General features: G+C 35.6%; 1 protein-coding gene across 1 annotated transcript; it reads right to left on the bottom strand.

Moving 5' to 3' along the window:
- Positions 1-658: 658 nt before the first annotated feature.
- Positions 659-26469, bottom strand: LOC144432814 (uncharacterized). The gene is made up of 12 exons (XM_078121095.1): positions 26417-26469; positions 25587-25675; positions 22114-22382; positions 21250-21412; positions 20574-20736; positions 20133-20287; positions 19099-19175; positions 18618-18718; positions 13803-13916; positions 11607-11739; positions 3136-3228; positions 659-2676 (listed from the first exon to the last, which is right to left on the bottom strand). The coding sequence occupies exons 3-12, from the start codon at positions 22346-22348 to the stop codon at positions 2441-2443; spliced, it is 1470 nt and encodes a 489-aa protein (XP_077977221.1). The 5' UTR covers positions 22349-22382; positions 25587-25675; positions 26417-26469; the 3' UTR covers positions 659-2440.

Below are 26469 nucleotides of genomic sequence, written 5' to 3'. Positions count from 1 at the left end.
AGACATAGACTATGGTAGATCGTTCACCTCAGTCTATGATTGAACAATTGGGTGATGGTGTCATTTTTTAAGATAGGTCAACAATTCATCATATACATACACTTATCACACATTCACTTTATGTTTCAGGTCAACCTGCTAAGTATTGTTGACCTAATACACATCTTCTAATCAGTTTTCACATCAGTATTTTGATCACTGTCACTGATAAACATTATCAAAGTAATATCCCAAATAATGACACTGTAATTGACACTGGATATTGACTGGATAGTCCACTCAAACTCCCACAAACACACATGCATATACATTACATACATACATACATACATACATACATACATATACATCCTCATGCTCACACACACACACACACATATGTACGTACATATATATACATACATACCTACCTACCTACCTACCTACCTACCTACCTACCTACCTACCTACATACATTTTACCTCATCTGTGACTACTAAACCTCAATTCAGTTTTGCCAAAAATGATTAATTAGAGTAGTCTACTAGTAGCAGTATGTGTATGCAGTCATTTATTTAAGGCATCATAATCATATACATAAACTTAAACCACAAAACAAGAATTTATTTATTTTTATAAACATTTAATATACTTGAAATGAAAACTTCATTCCTGTCCAACAGTTGGATATTTTCCATTTGTTGTTTGCACTAAATATTACTTGGTTCGACAGTGATGTACATCTATATCCAAGTTTTCCTGTCAAAAGTCAAGCTAAAACTACCTTTTTTTGACGAGTTCCTGTTTAAAACTATAAGTGTGTCTCATTATCACTATAAATACAAACTGTTTGAGTCAGATAAATTTCACTATCACTACACAATCACATGGCTTGTTACACAGCATAGAACACCAAACATGCACCGAGTTTGCAGTTTTCAGTGAACTTGTCAGTTTCCTGCATGGATGTGAATAATGTAGTTATAGGCTAGCCAGCCTTAGTCTTACCAGTAATCTGCTTACAATTTAACACCAGGGAGTGAAAGATTACACTGTGATAAATAGAGAAACTCATTGCTAGTACATGTAGGTAGATTTAGTACAGCTTGAGACAGGCTAACTTGGATGCTTGGTTGAATATTTAGTTGCATAAGGGTTAGTCTTGCTGCTAGACGTTCGGGCTTTCTTTCGATACTATAAGCGAAGAAAGTTCGCAGTGAGGGCTTGCCTGAATGTTCCATCCTCGATAGCGATGTTCGGTCGTGTGTCATATTCTATTGGAAGAACATCTGAGGTCTAGCAGATAGACTACATAAGGGTCTGACTTGAAAGTAGAAAGATTTAGTATTAAAAGTACAAACATTTGCACACATATTACAACACCAATCATAGAATCCTTACACAATTAACAATTCACAATGTTTATAAAACATTTTATAAGTTTTCATAATCTGAAATGCTGGACGGATTTTTTGCAATGAAATATTTACAGTCATATTGCATACACTTATAATGATACAAAGAGAATATTACAATTTTTTTTTCCAGTTGTACTGCTGAAGAACACAGAGTCTAGCCTTTATTTTACAACAGTGTATGCTCTAGTGTTAATGATGGTTGATCAGAACACAGTCACTTTGATCAGTCAGAACTACCATAGCACAACTATGCAATCACATACCACAATATTATAATAATGATGTAACTACAGTAGGTATGTAGAGAGAGATGGTGGTTGATCAAAACTATGACAACTGTGCAATCTCATAGAAAACAACAAACACAGTATGTTTGCGAAGTATTGAGATGATAGTTGATCAGATATAAACAAAACTTAACAACCATATACCTCAAGTGTAATGGCATAACTTGTACATATACATCATATACTGCAGATATCAGACTATGGATGAACAGAACCCATTATAAACAGGGAAAATAAGCAAATGAATTGGATTAATAACACTTGGCACAACATGTTGGAAAGGCAGAGACTTTTATTACACACCATGGTTTGATAAGAACAGTTTTATGGTCTCTTTATGTGAACATGATATGTCAGGGGAACTGAACATTTGTTTGTGTACAGAAACTGTTATGTAAAGTGGCCATAAAACTGTTCTTATCAAATGATGGAATGTACCCTCCCAATAAACGTCTCTGTACTTCCAGCATTCTGTGCCAAGTGTTATTAATCCAATTCAGTTGTTTACTTTCCCCACTTGCATGACTTGTAACAGGTTCCTTTTGTCCACTGTCTGATGTTAAAATTTAGTACTGCAGTTGTTGTTTGTGCTGTTGTATCACCTTAATTGATGCAGTGATACCAGTCCTATCCAATATTACACTGACGTTTGAACTGTCCTAGAAATCTCACGACAAACATGGTTTATACACCATCTTGGTGTAGATATCAACATAGCATCATTTGCCAGGATCACCATCATCACCATCATTCTATTTATTTTGTTTCAATTTGTTGTGAGTCACCTTCCTCAATTTGAGTATTTTCTTTATCTTTATCACTGTCATTGCCAGCAGTCCCTGCTATTAATTCCGATGGTTTTGATGGCAGTATCAACACAGATTCAGGGTATGTCTTCAGTGCATCTTGTATGGCACTTGCATTAAACTTTACAACTAGGGTCGCTTCTCTGGCCTTTACATATCCTGATACTGGCAGCCATTTTGAATTCCCTACAATGGTAATAAAAACAAACTTTTAGTTTCAATTCTGGAACCAGGGTGTCTTCTTCATCCCTATTGTACTTTACTCTTGGCAATCATTTCAAGTTTACGGCACTGGAAATTATCACTGATTTGGTTCATAATACACTATTTGTGAATCTTGTAAATTAAGACAGATTACAGGTGATATCTGACTACTGTATGTCGTATGCTTTATCTAGCTGTCAACAATTTAAGTTTGTCTTTTTTATGCCTTTAAATTTGGACATGCATGTCAAACCTTTGGCTGAACCCATATGATGTGCACTTCACACACACACACACGCATACACACACACACACACACACACACACACACACACACACACTCACAGTCTGACAAAATCCATGCCTTCAGCTTTTCCAAACTTAGTCCAATGGCTAATGATAAAAATATACACTTAGTATCTGGTCAGTATTTTAACTTACAGAAAACATCACCAGACTTGAGATCTAGTATTTTTTGTTTTTCAGACAAAAACATCACAGATCCACACACCAATAAAAACAGCTGTTGGTTTTCTAAAAACAAACAGAAATATTAGACAATGCACTCAAGGTAAAATACCAAAGTAAGAAAAAAACTTTTCAGTGCTACAGAGCATAAAACCAATAACATATTCGCAATGAGCAATGTTCTCTATTGCAAGTACATGTATCTGTAGCTGATGTACAAGAAGTACTGACTGGCTAAAAACTTCTAAGTTAGTTATTGAATTTGAAGAGCGATTCTTTTAGAATTTTCTTCGGAAATAAAATAATTGGCACTGCATATTAGTTACCCGAGTTACGGAAAAATTAAATCATTTTTGAAATACTATACACAGAATTATTTATTAGGACTGGTTGAGAATGTTAATTAAAGACTTCACATGAAACATATATAGAAAGGGTGACTTTATAAAGTATATAAGTACTCCACTACCACACCCCATATAAAGTTGTTTTTTTCCGAAGAGCACTCCTAGTGGCTAAACGATGGAAATCTTTTGTTTTTCTAACTGGCAGAATTATGTTGTATTGTATGCATATTGGAATTTAGATTTCTTGCCTCAAATCCTCCAGAGGGCAGGTATTTTTTTGATGCAGATAAGTAACTTGGTGAATGAAGAATATTGGGAAATAAAAGAATTGTAACTTATCTTATATACCTCCTGCTAACCAACTTCCTGAATTGGATATGTTGGTTAATCTAACTTACGGTATATGTGATAAATCGAAAATATAGTGGTCACAATATATCTATGGACATAGTCAATCATCACCAGTATGTACATTTGTCACTAAGTTCTCTTTTAAAGATTGAGATCTGCTATAATAAAAGTTTGATATGTACCTGTTACTGTATAAATATATTTTATATAATAATGACCAGAAAACATTGCAAAGCCTGTACTGTGATAGTCTTGGTTACCCAGACTCTCGCCACTGGGGGCGCTGTCTATGAGACCTCCTCACGCGAGAGTCTAGAGAAACGAGATTCCAACTCACCACCGCAGGAAGTAGCTTCTAGAGCAGTGCATGCTGGGGAATAGTTCCCGTCCAACCTTGTATGCTAAACAATTTGGGTACTTTTGCGACAAGTTATCACTTCTCAAGCGAGTGATACATCTAAATTACAACACACAGGCCTCATAAAGTTTAGTACATCCATTTTTCATGACTTGCAAGAAATGTACTGCGTTACTCCTGGGTGGGGAAGTTGAAACGTGGTTTCCCCAGATTCTCATCTGGGCAGTCTCATGAAAGAGCCCCCAGTGGTGAGAGTCTGGCACTGTGAACATAATGCAGTACTGAAACCAAAAGAACACTTAGTCTTGTTAATAACTGATTTTCCGGTTCTAAGATGCATCACACGTGACAATATAATTTAAGTCGTTGTTACGGTTAGGCCCACGAATACGTTTGAAATAACATGTTTATCATAAAATGATAGAAAGACATGATGATGTCTTTAATTGTGAGTGATTTTATAGACTAAAGACTAAACGCCATCAGTGACATAGTACGATTTCACTCAATTTGATTCAAATCTGACGCGGTGAAAGTGGCTAGATGTGTTTATTTACCTCTATTTCACTTCCTATCGTATGTTTTGTTTTGGGTGATAGACATGAACAAAACAAACAACACAAAGCGAAATAGAGGTAAATATAGATATCTAGCCGCATCCACCACATCATATTTTAGCCAGATTGGATTTTTAGTGGTATACACCCAGGGTACGGTCAGGTGACAACCATCTCCCTAAGTTGTCTCCCTGCACATGTGGCGTTGGCACAGGGAGACACACGATGCATCTAGAACTGGCAACAGGTCTATTCTAACTAATAGAACACATCAGAGCATTCACTATATTGTGTTAATATATGCTTAAAATCAAAATCACTGTTATTGAAACTCAAAATATGGTTTAGACTACTCCTGACCATTCTCTCATATGTTAGTTTGAAAGTGAGCAACTAAAGCCAAGGAATTGATAATATTAGTTTTCATATAATTTGTATGGCTGCTTATTTTGGGGTAAAATCAAATAAATAAGGCATGCTTACGCTGCACTGACATTAAAATTATCGTGAAAATAAAAAGTGATACTGTCAGCTGGTGATAACATCATGCAGGAACGAGTGCACTTCCAGTATCAGTGAAGTCTGTGGTGCAGAAGAGCACAAACAAATCTCAACTCAAACTATGACAGTGTGCTCTGTAAATCAAATCCAAAATAAAGAACTTAGTTTTCGAATACAACAGGATAAAATTATAGGAATTCAATTCTTGCCTTCTTGACAAAATAAAAGGGAACATTACTCCACGAAACAGACATGTTCATACTGAAATTATAGATTCTGGAGAATCATTTTATGATTTTACATTACCTACAATTACTTGCGATTTCAGAAAAAAAAACATCAAGTTGATGTTGTGCATTTATCGGGTATCTTTGCTATGGGCCATTGCATCATGGGAGTCAACAGAAATAATATATTCATTGACAACTTTAACTTGATGTCTTTCTTTTGGTGTCTCTGGATGTCCAAAGATACAAAGTGTGTTGAATCACAAGTAGTGTATAGAGCTATGGTCATTGACATTGTATGTACCATTCTTGATTTTGATATAGCAAATTTTTTTCCAAAGTTCTTCATTATGTAACATATAGTGGTACAATAGCATAAATTATAATCACAGTTCATTCACAAGGACATAATAATAATGTAAGCGTGTTCTCAACAGCAATACAAACTGTTACTATGGTAACGGCATTACATGTTCACTACTACAGTCTAAGTTTATGATGTATGTTTTTTATTATGACAAGACTTGAATTCCAACATGCAGTAAGTAATATCTGGGGAGGTGTGTATAGTCGATTTCTTCCCAAGATGCATTGCACGAGAGGGCATCGCTCATGTTGTTACATTTACTCTTTATTATGTTTGAAATAACATTTTTATCAGGAAATGATGGAAAGACGAGATTTTAAAGAACAAAGACTAAATGCTATCAATGACAGAAGAATTTGACTGGTGAACTCAGGGTACCGTCAAACTCATCATAATACATGGCGTTGTATGGAGAAATGTGCAATGCATCTTGGAACCGGTAACAGGTCTATTAGGACAGGGTTACTGTACAGCATGCATAACTCAGGTGATGGGAGGGTGTGGAACAGCAGTGTCTGCAGGGTGTAATTATAACATGCATTATTGCAGTGCCTATAGCTTACTCTGAAACATGTCTAATGCTTGAGTGGAGTCTACGGTCCATCTCTGTTCTACTTTACAATGACAACCACTACATACAAAATCTTGAAGTGACAAAAAGAAGCAAAAGAATTATCATTCAGGATAGCAAATTATGCATACAATTATATTTAACATGAATTATATGATGACAAGCAAAGTTTATGGATTTTCATAACAACTGGTGCATAGAAGTTAGGTACTAAGCACCGTACCCTCTAATACACTACTGACGCACACAATTTCTAGTAAATTTAGTGTTCCCCTTCTCTTACTATGTGGTGACTCACAAGAAATGACAGTTTTATCATTCTGACTCACAACAACAACATTTTTGCTATCATTTGAGGGCACGCTGGTACTAAGGTAGTGAACATAAACATCAAAATGGGGTACGAATGATCTAAGTTGAACCAAAGGGAAGGAAGGGGTATTCCTGTAGGAAGGGGAACAAGGACGGCTGTAGAAATGGGTACTAGATGATTTTTAATCTGGTCAGCCGCACTTGGATCTGAAATAAATTTAGGAAGTATGGACAACGTGAAGGTTTCATGCTACAAAATTTCTACCTTCATTTTCTATTTGGAAATAGTTGAGAAAATGATCCATCCTCATACCATAATGTACATCAACAAAGTGTTAAAATCATATTAAATAATTTCGACAATCTTGTCAATACATGATAAATGGGAGAATAGATGGGTCTATCAAATTACCAAATTACCACGTTAATGGCACCTACAATAGAACAACTTCAGCACTCCGTCACATACATGAACACATTTTTCGAAGATTTTAGAAACCAAGTCCAAGACCTCCTCGAAGAAAACATAGTCCTACGTCAGAAAGTAGAAGAGACAGACAGACAACTCAAAGATAAAGACAACGAAATTGAAGAATTGCAGCAATACACACGACGGAATAATCTAGAAATACACGGAGTACCAGAATCCCAGGGAGAAAACACTGATGACATCGTGAAAAGAGTGGCAGAAGATGTTGGTGTACCACTATTAGTGAGCGAGATTGACATCAGCCATCGACTTTCAAAGAGAAGAGACCAATCGACACCCGCCATAATTGTTCGGTTCACCAGAAGAAGTGTTCGTAACAGAATATATAAAGCAAAGAAACTCTTACAAAACAAGAAGACATCAGACATGGGATTAACAACTTCAGGGCAGAACAATAACAGAGTCTACATAAATGAGCAGTTAACCATCAAGAGTAAGAAGTTGTTTAGTGGAGCGAACAGAATGCGTAAAGAAGCAAGATGGAAGTATCTATGGACTCAGAATGGTAAAATATTTGCTCGGAAAGAAGATGAGTCGCCAGTCATAAAGATAAATTCTGAAGAAGATATTCACCGCATAAAGTAATATATACCTGCAGTTATTGTTCATTTGACTTTACAACTTTATTTCTCCATGGACACGAGTTCACAAGAATCTGTCATTAAATCAAGTTGTACTTCACTTTCCGTAGATGACTTCAACCAAGGTAAATGTCTAAATAGCAACCATCCAGCATTCTCAGCTTTTCATTTGAATATTAGGTCCATAAACAAACACTTTGATGAGTTCCATTCATTGTTAAATGTCCTTCGACATAAATTTTCCGTTATCGCACTTTCAGAAACATGGTTGAATAATATTGTTGATTGCTCTCTTTTTGACTTGCCATCATACCAATTGCACACCTGTAATCGAGAGTATTCAAAGGGTGGTGGTGTTGCTTTGTATGTACATACGTCATTACCACATTCCCGAATACATGATCTCAAGATTACACACTGTGAGTCACTTTTTGTAGAAACCGTTGTTGATAAGAAAGCAGTTGTAGTCGGTGTTATTTATAGGAGGCCAAACACTTCAATCAACGAATTTCTTGAGAGTTTTGAAATTTGTTTAAATCACATTTCGTCTAAAAATAAGAATTGTGTTATTCTTGGTGATTTTAATGTTGATGTCAATTCTAATTCTAATGTAGCCACTTCTTACACAAGCCTAATACATTCATACAACTTTGAACAAACCATAAACATTCCAACAAGGGTCAATGACGTCACAAGCACTACGATTGACCACCTGCTTACAAATGTAACTGATTATTATTTAGAATGTGGCTGCATTGAAACTGATATAACTGATCACTTATCAACATTTGTAATTGTCAAAAATATGAGGCATGTCTTTAATGAAAATAGCTCTTTTACCAGTTTCAACTTCTCCCGCTACAATCGTGAATCGTTTCTTAGTGATCTGAATGACGTCAGCTGGCAGACAGTTTTCAACAGCACAAACCCGGATGAGGCGTATAATTTATTCTACGCTAAATTCCAAAGTTTAGTCTCTAAACATATCCCCCTTAACACGAAAACTGGGCGAAAGTCATTTCTCCATAAACCCTGGTTGACAAGGGGAATTCTCATTTCGATTAAAAAGAAACACACACTGTTCTCTAAAACTAAACGGTCGCCAAGGAACAATGTTTTACAAGAATACTATAAAACGTACAGAAACATTTTAACACGTGTCATGAGAGCTGCTAAGAGACGTCATTTCTATAATAAATTCACTTCTGTAGCGGGTAATTCTTCCAAAACCTGGAAAGTTATTAATGACATTTTAAATAGAAATGTGAACAAGAATTCTACACCAAATAAGTTGCATTTGCCAGACAGAAATGAGATCGAAACAGACCCTACAAAAATAGCTAACACTTTTTGTGATTTTTTTACAAATATTGGTCCTAACTTAGCATCTAACATATCGTCCGATATCGATTTTGAACAGTTCGTAACAGGAAATTACAACAACTCTTTCTTTTTTAGACCAGTTGTTGCTGAAGATATTGCAGAAGAATTACTGTCCCTTGACACAAACAAAGCGTCTGGTTACGATCTCATCCATCCCTTGTTGGCCAAGCATGCAGCTAATCACATTTCTAGTCCCCTTTCGCATATTATTAATATGTCACTTACCAAAGGAATGTTCCCCGAGGCACTTAAGTTTGCAAAAGTTACACCATTGTATAAGAAGGGGTCCCCTCTTAACGTTGGGAATTACAGACCTATTTCAGTACTACCTGTTTTCAGCAAAATTTTCGAAATTATCGTTAATAAGCAAATTGTTTCCTATTTAGACAAATTCAACATCCTATCAGATATTCAGTATGGTTTTCGCAAACGCTACAGCACTAAATTGGCCCTTGTCGACATTGTCGCAGAATTAACTAATACGATGGACAATGGAAATACAACCTTTGGAATATTTATCGATTTCAAGAAAGCTTTTGACACCATAAATCACGAAATTTTATTACGCAAGTTACATATCTATGGGATTAGGGGTGAATCGCTAAACTGGTTTCGTAGCTACCTTTATAAACGTCATCAATCCGTAATTGTTGGCGGGAAATCTTCAAGTCCACAGCAAATCCAGTGTGGCGTGCCTCAGGGATCAATTCTCGGCCCGACCCTTTTTCTCATTTATATCAATGATATTTGCAACTCCACCAACTATTTCAATTTCAGACTTTTCGCCGATGATACAAATTTATTTCGACCATTGTATTCCCCAAAACTTAACCTCAACACTATCAATGAAGAGTTCCAACATGTGATTAGATGGTGCATGGCTAACAAACTTACTATTAATGAAGGGAAAACCAATTTCATGTTGATTAAAACGCCACAGAGAAATATAACTTTGGAAGGTAATCTTTATGTTGGCAGTACGACGATAGAGCAAGTTTCATCTGCAAGTTACCTCGGTGTTTCTATTGATCCTTCTCTTTCTTGGAAATCTCACATAGAAAATATCATCAAAGTTGTTAACAAAAAAGTAGGAATTATTTCACGTTTACGTCACTTTGTTCCCAGATCGACCCTTATCATGATATATAATTCATTTATTTTACCACACTTTACATATTGTTTAGAGATTTGGGGCAATACTTACCAAACTCTTCTCGACCCAATATTCCGACTACAAAAGAAATTTGTCCGCTTGATAACATTCACTGATTTCAACGCACACTCTGAACCCCTTTTTAACCAACTTAATGTTCTAAATATATTTCAACTTAGTAAATTTTCCTCCTGTATTTTCGTGTATGATCTTAGAAATAATCGTTATCCCCACAACATAGAAAAGTATTTTGACCGTCCCATTCATACATATCAAAACCGTTCAGCCTCCAGTGGTAACTTTCGTCCACCATCGATAAAATTGACCATCACCCAACACAATTTCAAATATGCAGCGACAAAGCACTGGAACTCTTTACCAAGTCACCTAAAAATTAACATGTCCAGGCAACAGTTCAAAAATGAACTAAGAAATTATATTTTAAATTCTACACACCAACCTTAATTTATACTCTTTGGCGTTTTTACAACATTTCTGGTTTTTGCTTTATTTCTTCTCGTGTGTGTGTATGCGTATGTATGCATGTGCGTGCGTGTGTGTGTATGAGTGTGCGTGAATGCGTGCTGTGTTTATTTTTGACTTAATTTTCTTCGTTGCGTCCATTTATGAATTTGAATTAATCTAAAATTGAATGTACGGGCCATGGACACGACTAGTTCTGCTGAACTATTTTCATGGTCCCCATTAGATAACACATGTATATTTCCATTTGTCCAATTTTTTTGAAAGTGTAATGTATTATTTATTTATTTATTTCTTGTTTTGTTTTTGTTATCTGATGAAATAAATTTCAATTCAATTCAATTCAAAACCATTATCATCATACAGCCATTTCACATACATAGTACACAAATCAATCTCGCAATAATTTGGACCCCACTGAAAACAAGGCTTTGACTTTGAGGGTTATCCAAGTAATTCAACAATTTATACCAGTGTTTTATTTGAATATCTCTCCTTATAATTTATTGATTTACTAAAATAAACTAGTCTATTAATTAAACACATATATATCAAGCCTATGGTCATGTTGCATGCACACATGAATTACACAGTAAATAATTTGCATATATGTTAATCATTTTAACATCCCATATATCAATCTCACAATAACATGTATACATTGTGCAAGACTTTTACGTAATTATTTGGCATACACATTAAATAATTTGTCTTCAAAGCTGTACCAGATTATCAAATTTGACAATAATGACATCACACTTACTGTAGTCTGCTTCTGTCAACACTTTGCTATCTTTGGGATACTCATAGGCAGTGGCTGTCATGGCAACCATGTAAATAAAACCAGCAGGTACTTCGCTGAATATCAAACTGTTCCATAGTATTTGCATAATGACCTTTGACATAGATAAATAATATATCATGACCTTTGACATAAATAAATAATATATCATGACCTTTGACATAGATAAATAGTATATCATGACCTTTGACATAGATACATAGTAAATCATGACCTTTGACATAGATAAATAGTAAATCATGACCTTTGACATAGATTAATAGTAAATCATGACCTTTGACATAGATAAATAGTATATCATGACCTTTGACATAGATAAATAGTAAATCATGACCTTTGACATAGATAAATAGTAAATCATGACCTTTGACATAGATAAATAGTAAATCATGACCTTTGACATAGATTAATAGTAAATCATGACCTTTGACATAGATTAATAGTAAATCATGACCTTTGACATAGATAAATAGTAAATCATGACCTTTGACATAGATAAATAGTAAATCATGACCTTTGACATAGATTAATAGTAAATCATGACCTTTGACATAGATAAATAGTATATCATGACCTTTGACATAGATAAATAGTAAATCATGACCTTTGACATAGATAAATAGTAAATCATGACCTTTGACATAGATAAATAGTAAATCATGACCTTTGACATAGATTAATAGTAAATCATGACCTTTGACATAGAAAAATAGTAAATCATGACCTTTGACATAGATAAATAGTAAATCATGACCTTTGACATAGATAAATAGTAAATCATGACCTTTGACATAGATTAATAGTAAATCATGACCTTTGACATAGATAAATAATAAATCATGACCTTTGACATAGATAAATCATGACCTTTGACATAGATAAATAGTAAATCATTCAAGAAAATTAATGGTTTTTAGTTATTTCAATTAACCACTTCTAAAGAGACAAAAGTATGCAAACAGTGAAAGTATTTTTTTTTCTTGAAATGTCTGCTCTCTGAACAAAAGTAATAGGGTGCCAAGCCTTTTTTGTAAATTCTGACTGTCCTCTTGACAAAATGAGAATCACACTCCAAACTATTCCGTATTTTACAAAAAATGGTATCTAAACAGTCGTCACACTCTAGTGTAGATGACTTTCTGATCCTAAACTGTCATATGCAGAGGGTGTTATCAGTGTGTGTGTGTTTTATTACACTTTACAGTTCTTCTCAAATAAGCTTGGACTTAAACGAAGTATCAAGATCAGTGAGACTGATCACAAGGATTCATGTTGAGATAGACACAGTAAAGATAACACACAAACATCCCTTACAAAGTGTCTGCTATGTAGACACAATAAAGATAACACACAAACATCACTTACAAAGTGTCTGCTATGTAGACACAATAAAGATAACACACAAACATCACTTACACAGTGTGGACTCTTTATTTAGTTAACGATATAAACAGGAACTACATGAAAGAAAGAGTTCAGTTGGCTGCTGGCCATGGATTTTGTTTGAACTTCAAGAAATTATACCTTACATTTATTGCAACTGTAGGACCGAATGTACATGTTGTTACTGTTTAAAACAATAACTTAATAAATAATGTGTTGACACTGTAAGTGATGTCTGTGTGTTATCTTTATTGTGTCTACAGAGCAGACACTGTGTAAGGGATGTCTGTGTGTTATCTTTATGGTGTCTACAGAGCAGACACTGTGTAAGGGATGTTTAAGTGTTATCTTTATTGTGTCTACAGAGCAGACACTGTGTAAGGGATGTTTGTGTGTTATCTTTATTGTGTCTACAGAGCAGACACTGTGTAAGGGATGTCTGTGTGTTATCTTTATGGTATCTACAGATCAGACACTGTGTAAGGGATGTTTATGTGTTATCTTTATTGTGTCTACAGAGCAGACACTGTGTAAGGGATGTTTATGTGTTATCTTTATTGTGTCTATCTAAACCTGAAACCTTGTGATCAGTCTCACTGATATTGATAGTACTTTAATAGCTTGGGCAAGCTTCTTCAAAAAGAGCCGTACTATGGGTGTGCCAGCTCTTGTAAGAAAGGTTCTAGGGAGAACATTGGAACCAAAAACTAATTGTACTGTACAGTTACTACATAAAGAGTGAGCATATAGATAAAAACTCAAGGATCCACCTACTTCCAGTTGTAGTTCTGCTGTACGGTCCTGGTAAACTTTTCTGGATTTCCATTTGTTTATTTTAGTCCAGTAGTCCAGAGATCTGGAATAACATACACCTGCTTCATCCTTGTACTATCAAAAAAATACAAACATAAAAAAAAATGTAAAACTATAAAAAAATAATATTATATCTTAAAAAACAGTGCCAGGCTTTGTAGCTCAACAGCATATTTTGTACCAGTTTTAGAGTTGGATTGATGGATTCATTGTACTCATTATTAGGGTTATTTTTGCAAAAGACATTTGTTTGGTTGTTGCTATGGGCACAGTCATGGTTGCTGTGCACATTTGTGTTAATTTTTGAATGCTCATTGAAATACCTATATAGCAAAATATAGTGGTAATTCTCTATAAACTCGTGAAAGACTAAATATTTTTAATTCTTTCACCTTCACTTTGACAAGATGAGTCATATTTCATATGTTACCATACTAGCACCTGCATAACAAAACAAAGTTATTCAAAAGAAAACTTTCAATCATAGTATCTTCAATTTGTTGGGATTCTTTCAGACAAATGTACAACTGCTGACATCAGACAGTTGACAAACTGAACTTATTGCAAACAGGGACAGTCGGAACGCAACCACCCACCATAGAGGGCGTTCATCATGCAGAGGTCACATGATTATTTTCAAATATGGCAGCTCCGTAAGACAAATGTTCACGTACGCGAAACACGGGCTGATTTTCACAGTTAAGTCAGGTTTCCATTGAAATGGCCGTAGATTTGGTGAAAGTAGGTATTTAGGACAATTTATGAGAAATTATATGCCTCCTGCACCGTGCGATCACACTGTGGACATTTTTTCCTAGAATGACCTCGTCGGAAATCTTGTGTGAAATTTACCATTTTCCACATTTGACGACCTGAATCTCAAAAAGTTTTGATGGTAGAAAAATAAGTATCACATGGAAGATAGACAATGTATTCATCTGTAATTGAGCCAAATTTGAATGTTGGTGGACTTTTTATATAAAAGTGCTGCAGTTTTTTGTGAACGATCTTGGTACCAGCAATGACGGTACTTACTGTATTACATGCATGGGTGAAAGATCGAACACATACCGATACGTATGTACAGGGATTTGACCACCCGATAGATAACTCCATGATCTTAAATTGGAAATATGCAAATACCGAGTACAAAAGAGAGAAAAGACTGAAGATTGAAAGTCAAAAGGTGAAGAAATCAAGTAGTAAGAATTGAAGACACCATTAGCAAGGCAGAGTAATTGTAAAGCTATCAATATATTGTCATTTTCACTTTTAACAGTGCATATATTTCCACTGCTTCTCGTGCTACTATATGAAAATAGGAAATAATTAACAAAATCGAACAGTGTAAAGACAGTGGAAGGAAGTATTACGACTACTAGAAATAGAAGTATAGGCAGGAGAAAAAATAAAAGACAAGAGGTCATTTGATATCCAAAAGAATGAACTAAAGTAAGATCAACTTGTATTTTATAAGGATCAGAATGCTTCTCATCATTGAACAAGTTGACACCGATTCTATGACACAAAACTTGGTCATTTCTTACACCAATTTCATCACAAACATTTTGGATTATAGCGTCTCTTTCATAAGGAGATTTCAACTGTCTGAGCTTCAATTTCACCAAAATCAAACGAGAGGACACTCTCTGAATGTAGACCGTGTTCAACTGTCCCCTGATGTACATGGCCCAATGTAGGCTTTGTAGCTCAACAGCATATTTTGTACCAGTTTTAGAGTTGGATTGATGGATTCATTGTACTCATTATTAGGGTTATTTTTGCAAAAGACATTTGTTTGGTTGTTGCTATGGGCACAGTCATGGTTGCTGTGCACATTTGTGTTAATTTTTGAATGCTCATTGAAATACCTATATAGCAAAATATAGTGGTAATTCTCTATAAACTCGTGAAAGACTAAATATTTTTAATTCTTTCACCTTCACTTTGACAAGATGAGTCATATTTCATATGTTACCATACTAGCACCTGCATAACAAAACAAAGTTATTCAAAAGAAAACTTTCAATCATAGTATCTTCAATTTGTTGGGATTCTTTCAGACAAATGTACAACTGCTGACATCAGACAGTTGACAAACTGAACTTATTGCAAACAGGGACAGTCGGAACGCAACCACCCACCATAGAGGGCGTTCATCATGCAGAGGTCACGTGATTATTTTCAAATATGGCAGCTCCGTAAGACAAATGTTCACGTACGCGAAACACGGGCTGATTTTCACAGTTAAGTCAGGTTTCCATTGAAATGGCCGTAGATTTGGTGAAAGTAGGTATTTAGGACAATTTATGAGAAATTATATGCCTCCTGCACCGTGCGATCACACTGTGGACATTTTTTCCTAGAATGACCTCGTCGGAAATCTTGTGTGAAATTTACCATTTTCCACATTTGACGACCTGAATCTCAAAAAGTTTTGATGGTAGAAAAATAAGTATCACATGGAAGATAGACAATGTATTCATCTGTAATTGAGCCAAATTTGAATGTTGGTGGACTTTTTATATAAAAGTGCTGCAGTTTTTTGTGAACGATCTTGGTACCAGCAATGACGGTACTTACTGTATTACATGCATGGGTGAAAGATCGAACACATACCGATACGTATGTACAGGGATTTGACCACCCGATAGATAACTCCATGATCTTAAATTGGAAATATGCAAATACCGAGTACAAAAGAGAGAAAAGACTGAAGATTGAAAGTCAAAAGGTGAAGAAATCAAGTAGTAAGAATTGAAGACACCATTAGCAAGGCAGAGTAATTGTAAAGCTATCAATATATTGTCATTTTCACTTTTAACAGTGCATATATTTCCACTGCTTCTCGTGCTACTATATGAAAATAGGAAATAATTAACAAAATCGAACAGTGTAAAGACAGTGGAAGGAAGTATTACGACTACTAGAAATAGAAGTATAGGCAGGAGAAAAAATAAAAGACAAGAGGTCATTTGATATCCAAAAGAATGAACTAAAGTAAGATCAACTTGTATTTTATAAGGATCAGAATGCTTCTCATCATTGAACAAGTTGACACCGATTCTATGACACAAAACTTGGTCATTTCTTACACCAATTTCATCACAAACATTTTGGATTATAGCGTCTCTTTCATAAGGAGATTTCAACTGTCTGAGCTTCAATTTCACCAAAATCAAACGAGAGGACACTCTCTGAATGTAGACCGTGTTCAACTGTCCCCTGATGTACATGGCCCAATGTATGCATGCCAACGGGCAGTGATGCAGGCAGCAATGCGAGGAGTAACACAAAAACAGTTCCACTAATCACTGCCTGCGTAATCAGAACTTTAGAGCTACAAACTATCATTTTGAACACCAGTACAAAGTACACCGAGTATGTGACAGCACAACACTTGCCTGGTAACAGTAGAAGCAAACAAAAAGACGGCGTTTTTCACTGATAACAGCGATCGTAAAACAAAAAGTACAAACTTGACCGCCCAAAATAACGATCGTAAAAATACCAACTTGACCGCCCAAAATAATAATGGCGGTAAAGCCTCAGAAAGCGTGTACGACAAATGGGTTTCTAACACGAACAAAGTAAAGAGATCAACCAACCATCAAATAAAATTAAACAAGATAATATGATAACAAAATGAAAAAGTACAAACTTGACCGCCCAAAATAACGATCGTAAAAATACCAACTTGACCGCCCAAAATAATAATGGCGGTAAAGCCACAGAAACCGTGTAAGGCAAATGGGTTTCTAACACGAACAAAGTAAAGAGATCAACCAACCAACCATCAAATAAAATTAAACAAAATAATATGATAACAAAATGAAAAAGGACAATTTTGACTTGTTACATGTAAAAGTATCAAAAAAATGACGAACACAACTCAGAATGCAGAGAGGTAACAAGTACACGTCCAGCTCCTGGGATGACCGAGCGTGAAATGACGTAGTTCAGTCAGGCCAGGGTCAAAGTTGGGTTTCGCAAATGCTTCTGGGAGTAGATACAAGAAATTTCCTAGACTTTTACAAAAAATAATAAATTTTTCAAAAATAATCTTAAAATGCAAAAATTACTGTTTATATAAAAGTGCTGCAGTTCTAAAAAACCCGGAAGTGCGACAAAAATTACTTCGGCTTGTTATGGGGTCATGCAATTTATTTCTTCTTTTCACCAGAAAGATACGCCAATTGGACATGTAAATGCAGAAACATAAAGCTCAGTTATGAAATTGAATATACTGTAAATTTCAGTCGAAAATTTTCAACAGTTGTTTACAGTAAACGGCTTATAAAATTACGCGGGAATGTAACACCGTACTTCCGGGTTTGATTACTATCTGACGCTGAGGGCGCCAGCAAGAATAGAAATCGTCATGAATAACGGTCAAATGGGTGACCTGCGTTCCGACTGGGAAAGTAAACAAATGAATTGGATTAATAACACTTGGCACAGCATGTTGGAACAGAAGAGACTTGTATGGCACACCATGATTTGATAAGAACAGGTTTATGGCCTCTTTATGCTTTATGTGAACGTGAAATGCCAGGGGAACTTGTAATTTGTCTGTGAATGTGAACTATTATGTAAAACTGTTCTTATCAAATGATAGAATGTAATACAAAACTCTGTAATTTCAACATGCTGTGCCAAGTGTTATTAATCCAATTCAGTTATTTACTTTCCCTGTTTGTAACAGGTTCTGTTCGACCACAGTCTGATGTCAGCAGTTGTAACTTATATCCCAAATAAAGTAAAATTAAACCTCACCTGTTTAATAGCCTCTATGATAACTGTTTTCTCTAAGATGATCACATGACATACAGTTATTGCACGGAAACCCACTTCTCGCTTTTTCCCAGTGTACAGACCTGAAAATATAAGACACACAAACAGTCCTTATATAGTTACCTTTAACTGATTGGCTGTGGTTGGCTATGATTGATATCTTGTGATAAATTCAGGCAGTCCCTATATGGTCACCTGTAAATTGATTGGCTGTGGTTGATATCTTGTGCAAATTCAAGCTATCCTTATATGGTCACCTGTAAATTGATTGGCTGTGGTTGATATAATCTGATAAATTCAATTAGTCCTTATATGTCACCTGATAAATTTCACAAGTCCATATATGGTCACTGAATACAAACAATATGTAGTGGCTGACATCGTATGCTAATAAGCTCTATGGATTACTTGCATATCATTAGTATTCTAATTAAATATAGAACAGTATTATATCAGTATTTACCTTCCTCACCAAGACATAGGGGAGACTTCTTAGCTTCAAGTACTATTATCTCCTTACGTCCATCCAGTACTTTCACTCTGAAATAGAAATAACATACAAATAGTGAAGTATTCAGTTGTCTCTAGACCACTTACATGTACATGTAGGGGCAATCAATATTTGCTGTGTATTCTCAATATCGAAATTTAGGAACAAGAAATTAGGAAGATAAATTACACTGTATTTATGGACTTATATGAAAGACTTTCCTCTCCTCGTATGCACACTTTTTGAAATAGGTCATATTGAATCAGTAAGTTTGTCTGTACTTACTTTCCTCTTAGCAGTATACACACTTTGTGTAATGGGTCACACTGAAGCAGTAAGTTTGTCTGTACCTCATTACATGTACTTACAGGTAAAACATCGAGGGATTGCCGAACGACTGTGTGCGTATCATACACATTTTATGTTCCCTAAGAACAATTTAGATAGATAAGAAACAGGCTAATTCCCACAGACCACTCAATACAAATATAAACAACATCATCCAACCCCTACTGATACACAGACACACATACATCGTCCATGGAACAAACCAAGCTATTGAAAGTCATCACATTGCAGGCTCAGATTTTGACACATACAAGTGTATTGACTCAAAGTTACAAGTGATATGTGTGTGCACATACAGTGCCTGCTTGTTGGCAGTAGTGTGGTGTTGTCTATATTTGTATTGAGTGGTCTGTGGGAAGCCTGTTGCTTATCTAACTAAATTGTTCCTGGGAAACATAAAATGTGTATGATACGCACAGTCTTTCGGCGATCACTCAATGTTTTACCTGTACTTTCCTCTTAGCAGTATACACACTTCATCAGATGGGTCACGTTGAATCAGTAAGTTTGTCTGTACTTACTTTCCTCTTAGCAGTATACACACTTCATCAGATGGGTCACGTTGAATCAGTAAGTTTGTCTGTACTTACTTTCCTCTTAGCAGTATACACATTTCATCAGATGGGTCACATTGAATCAGTAAGTTTGTCTGTACTTACTTTCCTCTTAGCAGTATACACACTTCAAGAGATGGGTCACGTTGAATCAGTAAGTTTGATTCTGCTGGATATATCAGAATTGGTTGATGTATTTGTTCCATATGTGATATCATAAATGCTAATGATTCATCATTCCAACCTTCCAACATAGGAATCTGAAATAAGACGAATTGGCAACATAGTTGGAGACAACAGCTAGAGTATGATGACGATGACGATGATGATGATGGTGGTGGTGGTGGTGGTGGTGATGATGATGGTGATGCTGATGCTAATGGTGGTGGTGGTAGTGGGAATATTGGTGGTGGTGGTGGTGGTGGTGGTGGTGGTTAATAATGATGATGATGACAGTAACTACAATCATGATGAGGTTGGAGATTATCTAAATGAAGAAACAGTGGAGCCATCAACACAGTGCTAAAAAGTATAAAAATGTCTTACCTGTTTTAGTGCACTTTTTGTGATTTCAATTTGTAACTCCTTCTGATCTACACTACCATCAGTATCAAGGTATCGTCTTAAGACATAGTACTCCTTGATGTCTATCTGTACTCTGTGTAGGATTCGTTTAGCTTCGTCTACATGTAAAACAAGTAATAAGGCCCTGAAAACAACAGAGAATTAGTATTACAGTAATAAAAGTGTCTCTACAAAATAAAGTGCTGAAATTTGTTCATTAGATTTGATCTACCATGATGCTTCATTAACATTAAATAACATTTACTATAATCTACGGTGTGTAAAAGAATGAAAAGTAGTTCTGGAATAGTTGACCTTGTTGCAGTATCACTCACATGCATGCACGCACACACACACACACACACACACACACACACACACACACACACACACACACACACACACACGCATCCACTCACGCACGCACGTACGCATGCACACACACGCACGCACGCACACAAACACACACACACACACACACTCTCAAACCAGTTGTTGTATAGGTGACAACTTTATTTATATTGTAGTGTAAACCCCTCCTTCCTTCTCCTTCTCTCTCTCCCTTTCCTTCTCTCGGATAAGATCCAAACACACAAACCAAACACATACATGTATATACTGTGTGACAAATACACACACAAACCTAAATTAAACTTACTTCTTCGGTACTCTAACTGTGGCAGTGCAGGGTCTATTGAATAAAACAGATACTTCACCAAAGTAGTCCCCTACTGATAGCGTTGCTATGACATCCTTCCCTGTTTCTGACACCACCTCAGCTTCTCCCTTCACTACTATGTAAATACCTGAAGCAGCCTCACCTGTTAAAATCATAAGAAGACATTTCATATCAACCAGTTACAAAGGTAAGATGCAATTTATCTTAACTTCATTTAAAGCACCTAGGAAAGTCATTTTCATCAATTCTGCAGTGCATAACCTCTGTGAAATTATGACTTATCAATATTGTCATATCTGGCTTAGAAGTGACCTGCTGTAAACTAAAATGATGAATTGTGGGAAATACACATGGTTAGGTGCTTCATCTCTCTTAAATCCTTGCCCAAACAACACTGAGGCAATTGTTTGAAGACATGTATGTGAAGCTCTGAACTTTGTACCCTACCCACAATACCTCACCCAGCAGGCCTCTATTAACAGCCTTGGCGCCCACTTTTCAACACATTCCAGGGAGAACAGCAGACTACATTCACAGTATTCTTGGTTAACGGTGGTATACATAATTAAAATCTACCTGAGTTCCAAAGTCATTTTTTTCATGGTTCTCCATCTAAATTATGGTAAAATGTTTTACCAGATTTTCTCCTTCTGTTACCAAGGTTCCCAGAATATAGCTAAGTATGTATTGCATAAGAATTTCCCAGTCATTTTACATTGTGAATTTCCCAGTCAATGTTTTTTAGTCAACTGTATAGACAACTATGTAAGTTATACCAGATTTCTGCCTTTTTGTTACAAGGATTCCTAGGCCTTAGTACAAAACACTGCTGCAGCATATTACCTTTTTTGATGATATCCCTTGGTTCTAGTACATCAATTCTGTCTACATGTCTTGCAATCCTTTCACAAGTCCTGTCATTAACACCTTTACCTGGCGGCATAGGTAGACTATACAGACACTGTTTTAACATCTCAAACACAAAGTCAGGTAAGAAGTGCTGCTTGTTGTCTTTGTTTTCAGATTCGGAACTAATGATGCTGTTCCTACGAGAATTCTTAGACGGAGTTGTTCCCATGGTGATACAGATTAGTGACACTGGTTACCTCGCTCTGTAGGAGACAAAATGGTTATTGTGAACATTTAGTTGAATGTGTAATTTATTCCCCAGAAAATAATTTGAACACATAACCACACAGAAACTAACAGCAAATCAAAATTTTAGATCAGGCTATGCCACTGGTTATACATCAGTCTGCCCTCTAGGCCAATTTGACACACCACTGATGCATGCAATTTCTAGTGACACACCACAATTTGATTTTCTCTTACTATGTGGTGGCTCATAAGAAATGCCAGTTTTTCTCATTTTGACTCAACAAAATTTGGCTATCATTAGAAAGCTCATTGCCAAGATGCTTATCAAACTCTGTGGTCAAGAGGTACACATACATTTTGATTATGTTACTTTTTACAACAATTTTTCATGTACATTGGTGTAACTGTGCTGTCAAAAATTCAGACGTCTTTGTGATGACAGCAGACCACTCTCTATTCTTAGTGGGTAAATTAGTTTGGCTGGCAAGAACGCTGTTTTGTTGGTTTTCTCAATGTGTGAATTCAATACTGTGACATACCATTGAATATAGAGTCTGTATTACACTACATTACACAACATTTGTATACTATACATTCTGTTTTCAATAAAACTCTAGCTTCAAGCTTTTCACAAAAACCTAATATGTATTCTACAATTGAATCATTGTAAGACTTGGAATCAGGGTAAGTGACACACGTACACCGATGATGTTGTTGACTGACTATCACCCGACAACGTACAATACACTATTGTTTCAAGTTTTCACTTCATCCCCAGACATCTGACAAAGGAGGCTGTATGCTCCACTAATACATGTACAGTCTATTTCACAATACCATGCAGCTTTTTCTGTTTGATACAACCACCGTACAGAAACCAGCAACAAACTGCATATACCACACTTCAATAGCAAGATTGCATTTTCTTGCTACATTTAGTGTAGATGAAATAAATAAAAAAGTATTACAACTCCATGTAGACATTCGGGTGCCAATGTTTTTCTTAGTATCAAACACCTGATGAAGGGCACGTAAATGTCCTTTGCGGTTTTCATTTGATGTCTGTATGTTGGCATGTGTAGTTTATTTCACTTAGACAAAATGTAGCAAGAAACTGTACTCATTCAATCTTGCTATATTGAAGTGCAACATGTTGATGTCCCAGTTTCTTGTTGGTTTCTGCGTGGTTGTACCCAACAGAAAAGCGGCACGGTATTGTTCACTGTACGTATTTTTTATACACAGTTACTCTCAAGAGTGCTATTGGATCATTTTAATCATAAATTCTCAGTACCTGAAATAGAATATTACTGCATAGGCTGGTGCATCATAAAAATAAGAAACACTCGATTTCTTGGTAGACACCATATAAACTTCCACTCAACACTCTTCACATGCATTACCATAAGAACGTGTGAGAATTAGTCAACCTTGTTCTATTTTGATCCTCTAGCATGAGATAAAATGCTATTGCAGGTACATGCACCAAGAATTAACAGTTTCATCTACATGTAATTGTGACAACAACTTGTTTTCTACTTTACATGAAGAAAACAGAAATTCCTTCCCAACACAATATACTTTTTATTTATTTACTTTTTGGGTGTGATTCTAACACCTTTTCATCAGAATGTCAAACATGATAGATGCACCAATGATACGACCTAACTGTCAAATCTGTTCATTGACATTTTCAAACAATATGTATCAGTTGAACACTCATTCATTCAACTGCACCGCCTGAATGTATGTCAAGCATGTCTGTATAGTATATATACCAAGGTACTCTCTGATGTGGATTTGATAAATCCGTTTATTCAAGTTGTAGCGTGTAGTGACTTCAAAACATATAAGTGTGTGTCTATGTAAGGATGGGGACAGGTCCCATTTTTTGAAGTAGATGAACTGAATATCATCAATCTGGTCTGTAATATTCAGATGAGATGTCCATTTAGTAAAGTTTTCAAATCAAACAAGTCTGAAAGCAACATGTAGCGTTACAATTTTAACAAAAGTTATTTATTTCAAGAGTATATCCTGAATACATGAGCATGTTTGTACTGTTTTGTTAACTTACTGTACTGTACTACTACTCAGTGCACTGCAATGTAAGTGTACTGTACTGTACTCAGTGTACTGTAATATGCTGTACTGTACTGTAATACTGTGCTGTAATATGCTGTACTGCACTAGTAGTAATACAAGCTGTACTTTATACTGTACTGTACTGTACTGTACTGTACTGTACTGTACTGTATTGAATTGAATTGAAATTTATTTATTTATACTGTACTGTACTGTGGGTTTGATGAATCTATTTATTTAAGTGTGCTGATCGAACAATATACGACAGGTCCATTTATTGAAGTTAAAAATATATGGGTTGAAAACTATCAATCTGGGTTGTAATAATATGTAGACGAGATGTCCATTTATTCAAGTGAACAGACTGAAAACTATCAATTGCTGTCTGTATATGCTATAATGATATCATTGTATCCAGTTAGTATCCAGGACAGAGTGGTTTCTAAGTCGGGGTTTCCAGGTGGTTGGTATGTTTGCAATACAATACAACATGTCAATTACTATCTGTAAGTATCATGTACTGGTGTTGAAAATCACCATTGTACATTTATACAAACATGTATTCTAACATAAACATTAGGTGGAGGTAAAATGGAAATTACCCAAATACTTAGTAGCAAAACAGCAGTACTCCTGGGACAATGATATATAGTTTTTCCCCTGGGCATTATAATGTATGCCCTATGATATCAATTTTTCTACTATACTGTATACAAGCCACTTTATGGCACTGTTCAACTTCACAGTGTGCCAACAAGATTTTCAGTTTTATCAGCAGAAAAAATATGTTCTGACTTGCAAGAACAAATTACCAATATCTAAACTTATGGAAATGTCTATATCAATTTTAACAGAATGTGTATAAAATACACTTTGTCATACGTTAAACAACTTATAAGAACTTCCAAGAACCATAATGTTACAGATGTCAAATTTCTCTTCCCAGATAAATTCCAAAGTAACACTCGAAAACATAAAATAATCTGGAGATAAATGAAATATGGTCAATGTTTTGTCAAGATATAAAACAAAATATTTTTTATTTTTTATGTAAACATTACCTACCAGTAATACATTTACAAGTATAGTAGCCGAACTGACAGAAAGAAAATGTGCAAATTAGTAATACTCACCACTAAAATTACAGATTTCTCTACCCTCTAGACTAGATAACTTGTTTTTTTAATTTGATCTATTCAGCATCTTGGTTCCATCTTATTGGCTGAAAAAATAAATGATGAACAGACAAATTGAAATATTTCATAATGCAGAAGTACAGGTACAGCAAATAGTACATCATGTTCACAGGCACTTGTTTCCCCGAGATATGTATCACTATCAGGATGTTTCTATCAGAATACAATAAAACATCGATAATATTGACGTGAAAGGGGTAAAATAACACTTGTTTCTGTGATCGCGGTGAGTGGACTTGCGCGATCAAAGAAACAAGTTTGATTTTACGGTACCCTTTCATATACACATTTGGTTAACTACCTCAATGTTTTATTGTATTCTCAGACTGAGAGAAACATTTTGATACATATCTCGAGGTAACATGTAAGCAGGACTAATGCACAACCACAAGATATGCAGTGTTCTCCAGAGTTCCCCACTATATTGCAAAGCACGACAATGAGTCAGTGTGGTGGCACGACTCGGCACTACTCCTGTAAAAATCTGCATTGTGGTGTTCGCAACCGTTTAATTAGATATGGATACCGTAGATTGCTAAGTTGTTGAAATATTTAGGTCAACAGTGAAGCTGAAAGTCACTGTCAACATGTCGGTTCGTTCAACAACAGGTTGTTGACGATACAATCTGTGAGACTGAGAAATCACTGCAGTGCCGCACAAAAACCATGCCCCAAGGACTATCCTACCACATGACATATGGCATGCAGCGAGTTAATCTTTGAAATCTCGACTTCAGGCTTGTCCTGTAAGTATTGTAACCGCTTACCTGATCTAATGAGATCGTGCGGCTCTTTGCTCAGTGTTCGTTGTAACCGATAC

The sequence above is a fragment of the Glandiceps talaboti genome, chromosome 3 (assembly GCF_964340395.1).
Source record: "Glandiceps talaboti chromosome 3, keGlaTala1.1, whole genome shotgun sequence".
In the NCBI taxonomy this organism is placed as follows: domain Eukaryota; kingdom Metazoa; phylum Hemichordata; class Enteropneusta; family Spengelidae; genus Glandiceps; species Glandiceps talaboti.
This window is presented reverse-complemented; position numbering and strand designations above follow the sequence as displayed.

What these genes read in the sequence shown, in the direction of transcription:
- LOC144432814 (XM_078121095.1), bottom strand. Translation starts at nt 22,348, where the DNA reads ATGGGAACAACTCCGTCTAAGAATTCTCGTAGGAACAGCATCATTAGT. An exon ending in TCATAGAGGCTATTAAACAG is followed by an intron (nt 13,917 to 18,617) that starts GTGAGGTTTAAT and finishes TTTTTTTGATAG; the next exon opens with TACAAGGATGAAGCAGGTGT. An exon ending in GTTGACAGAAGCAGACTACA is followed by an intron (nt 3,229 to 11,606) that starts GTAAGTGTGATG and finishes GTTTGTTTTTAG; the next exon opens with AAAACCAACAGCTGTTTTTA.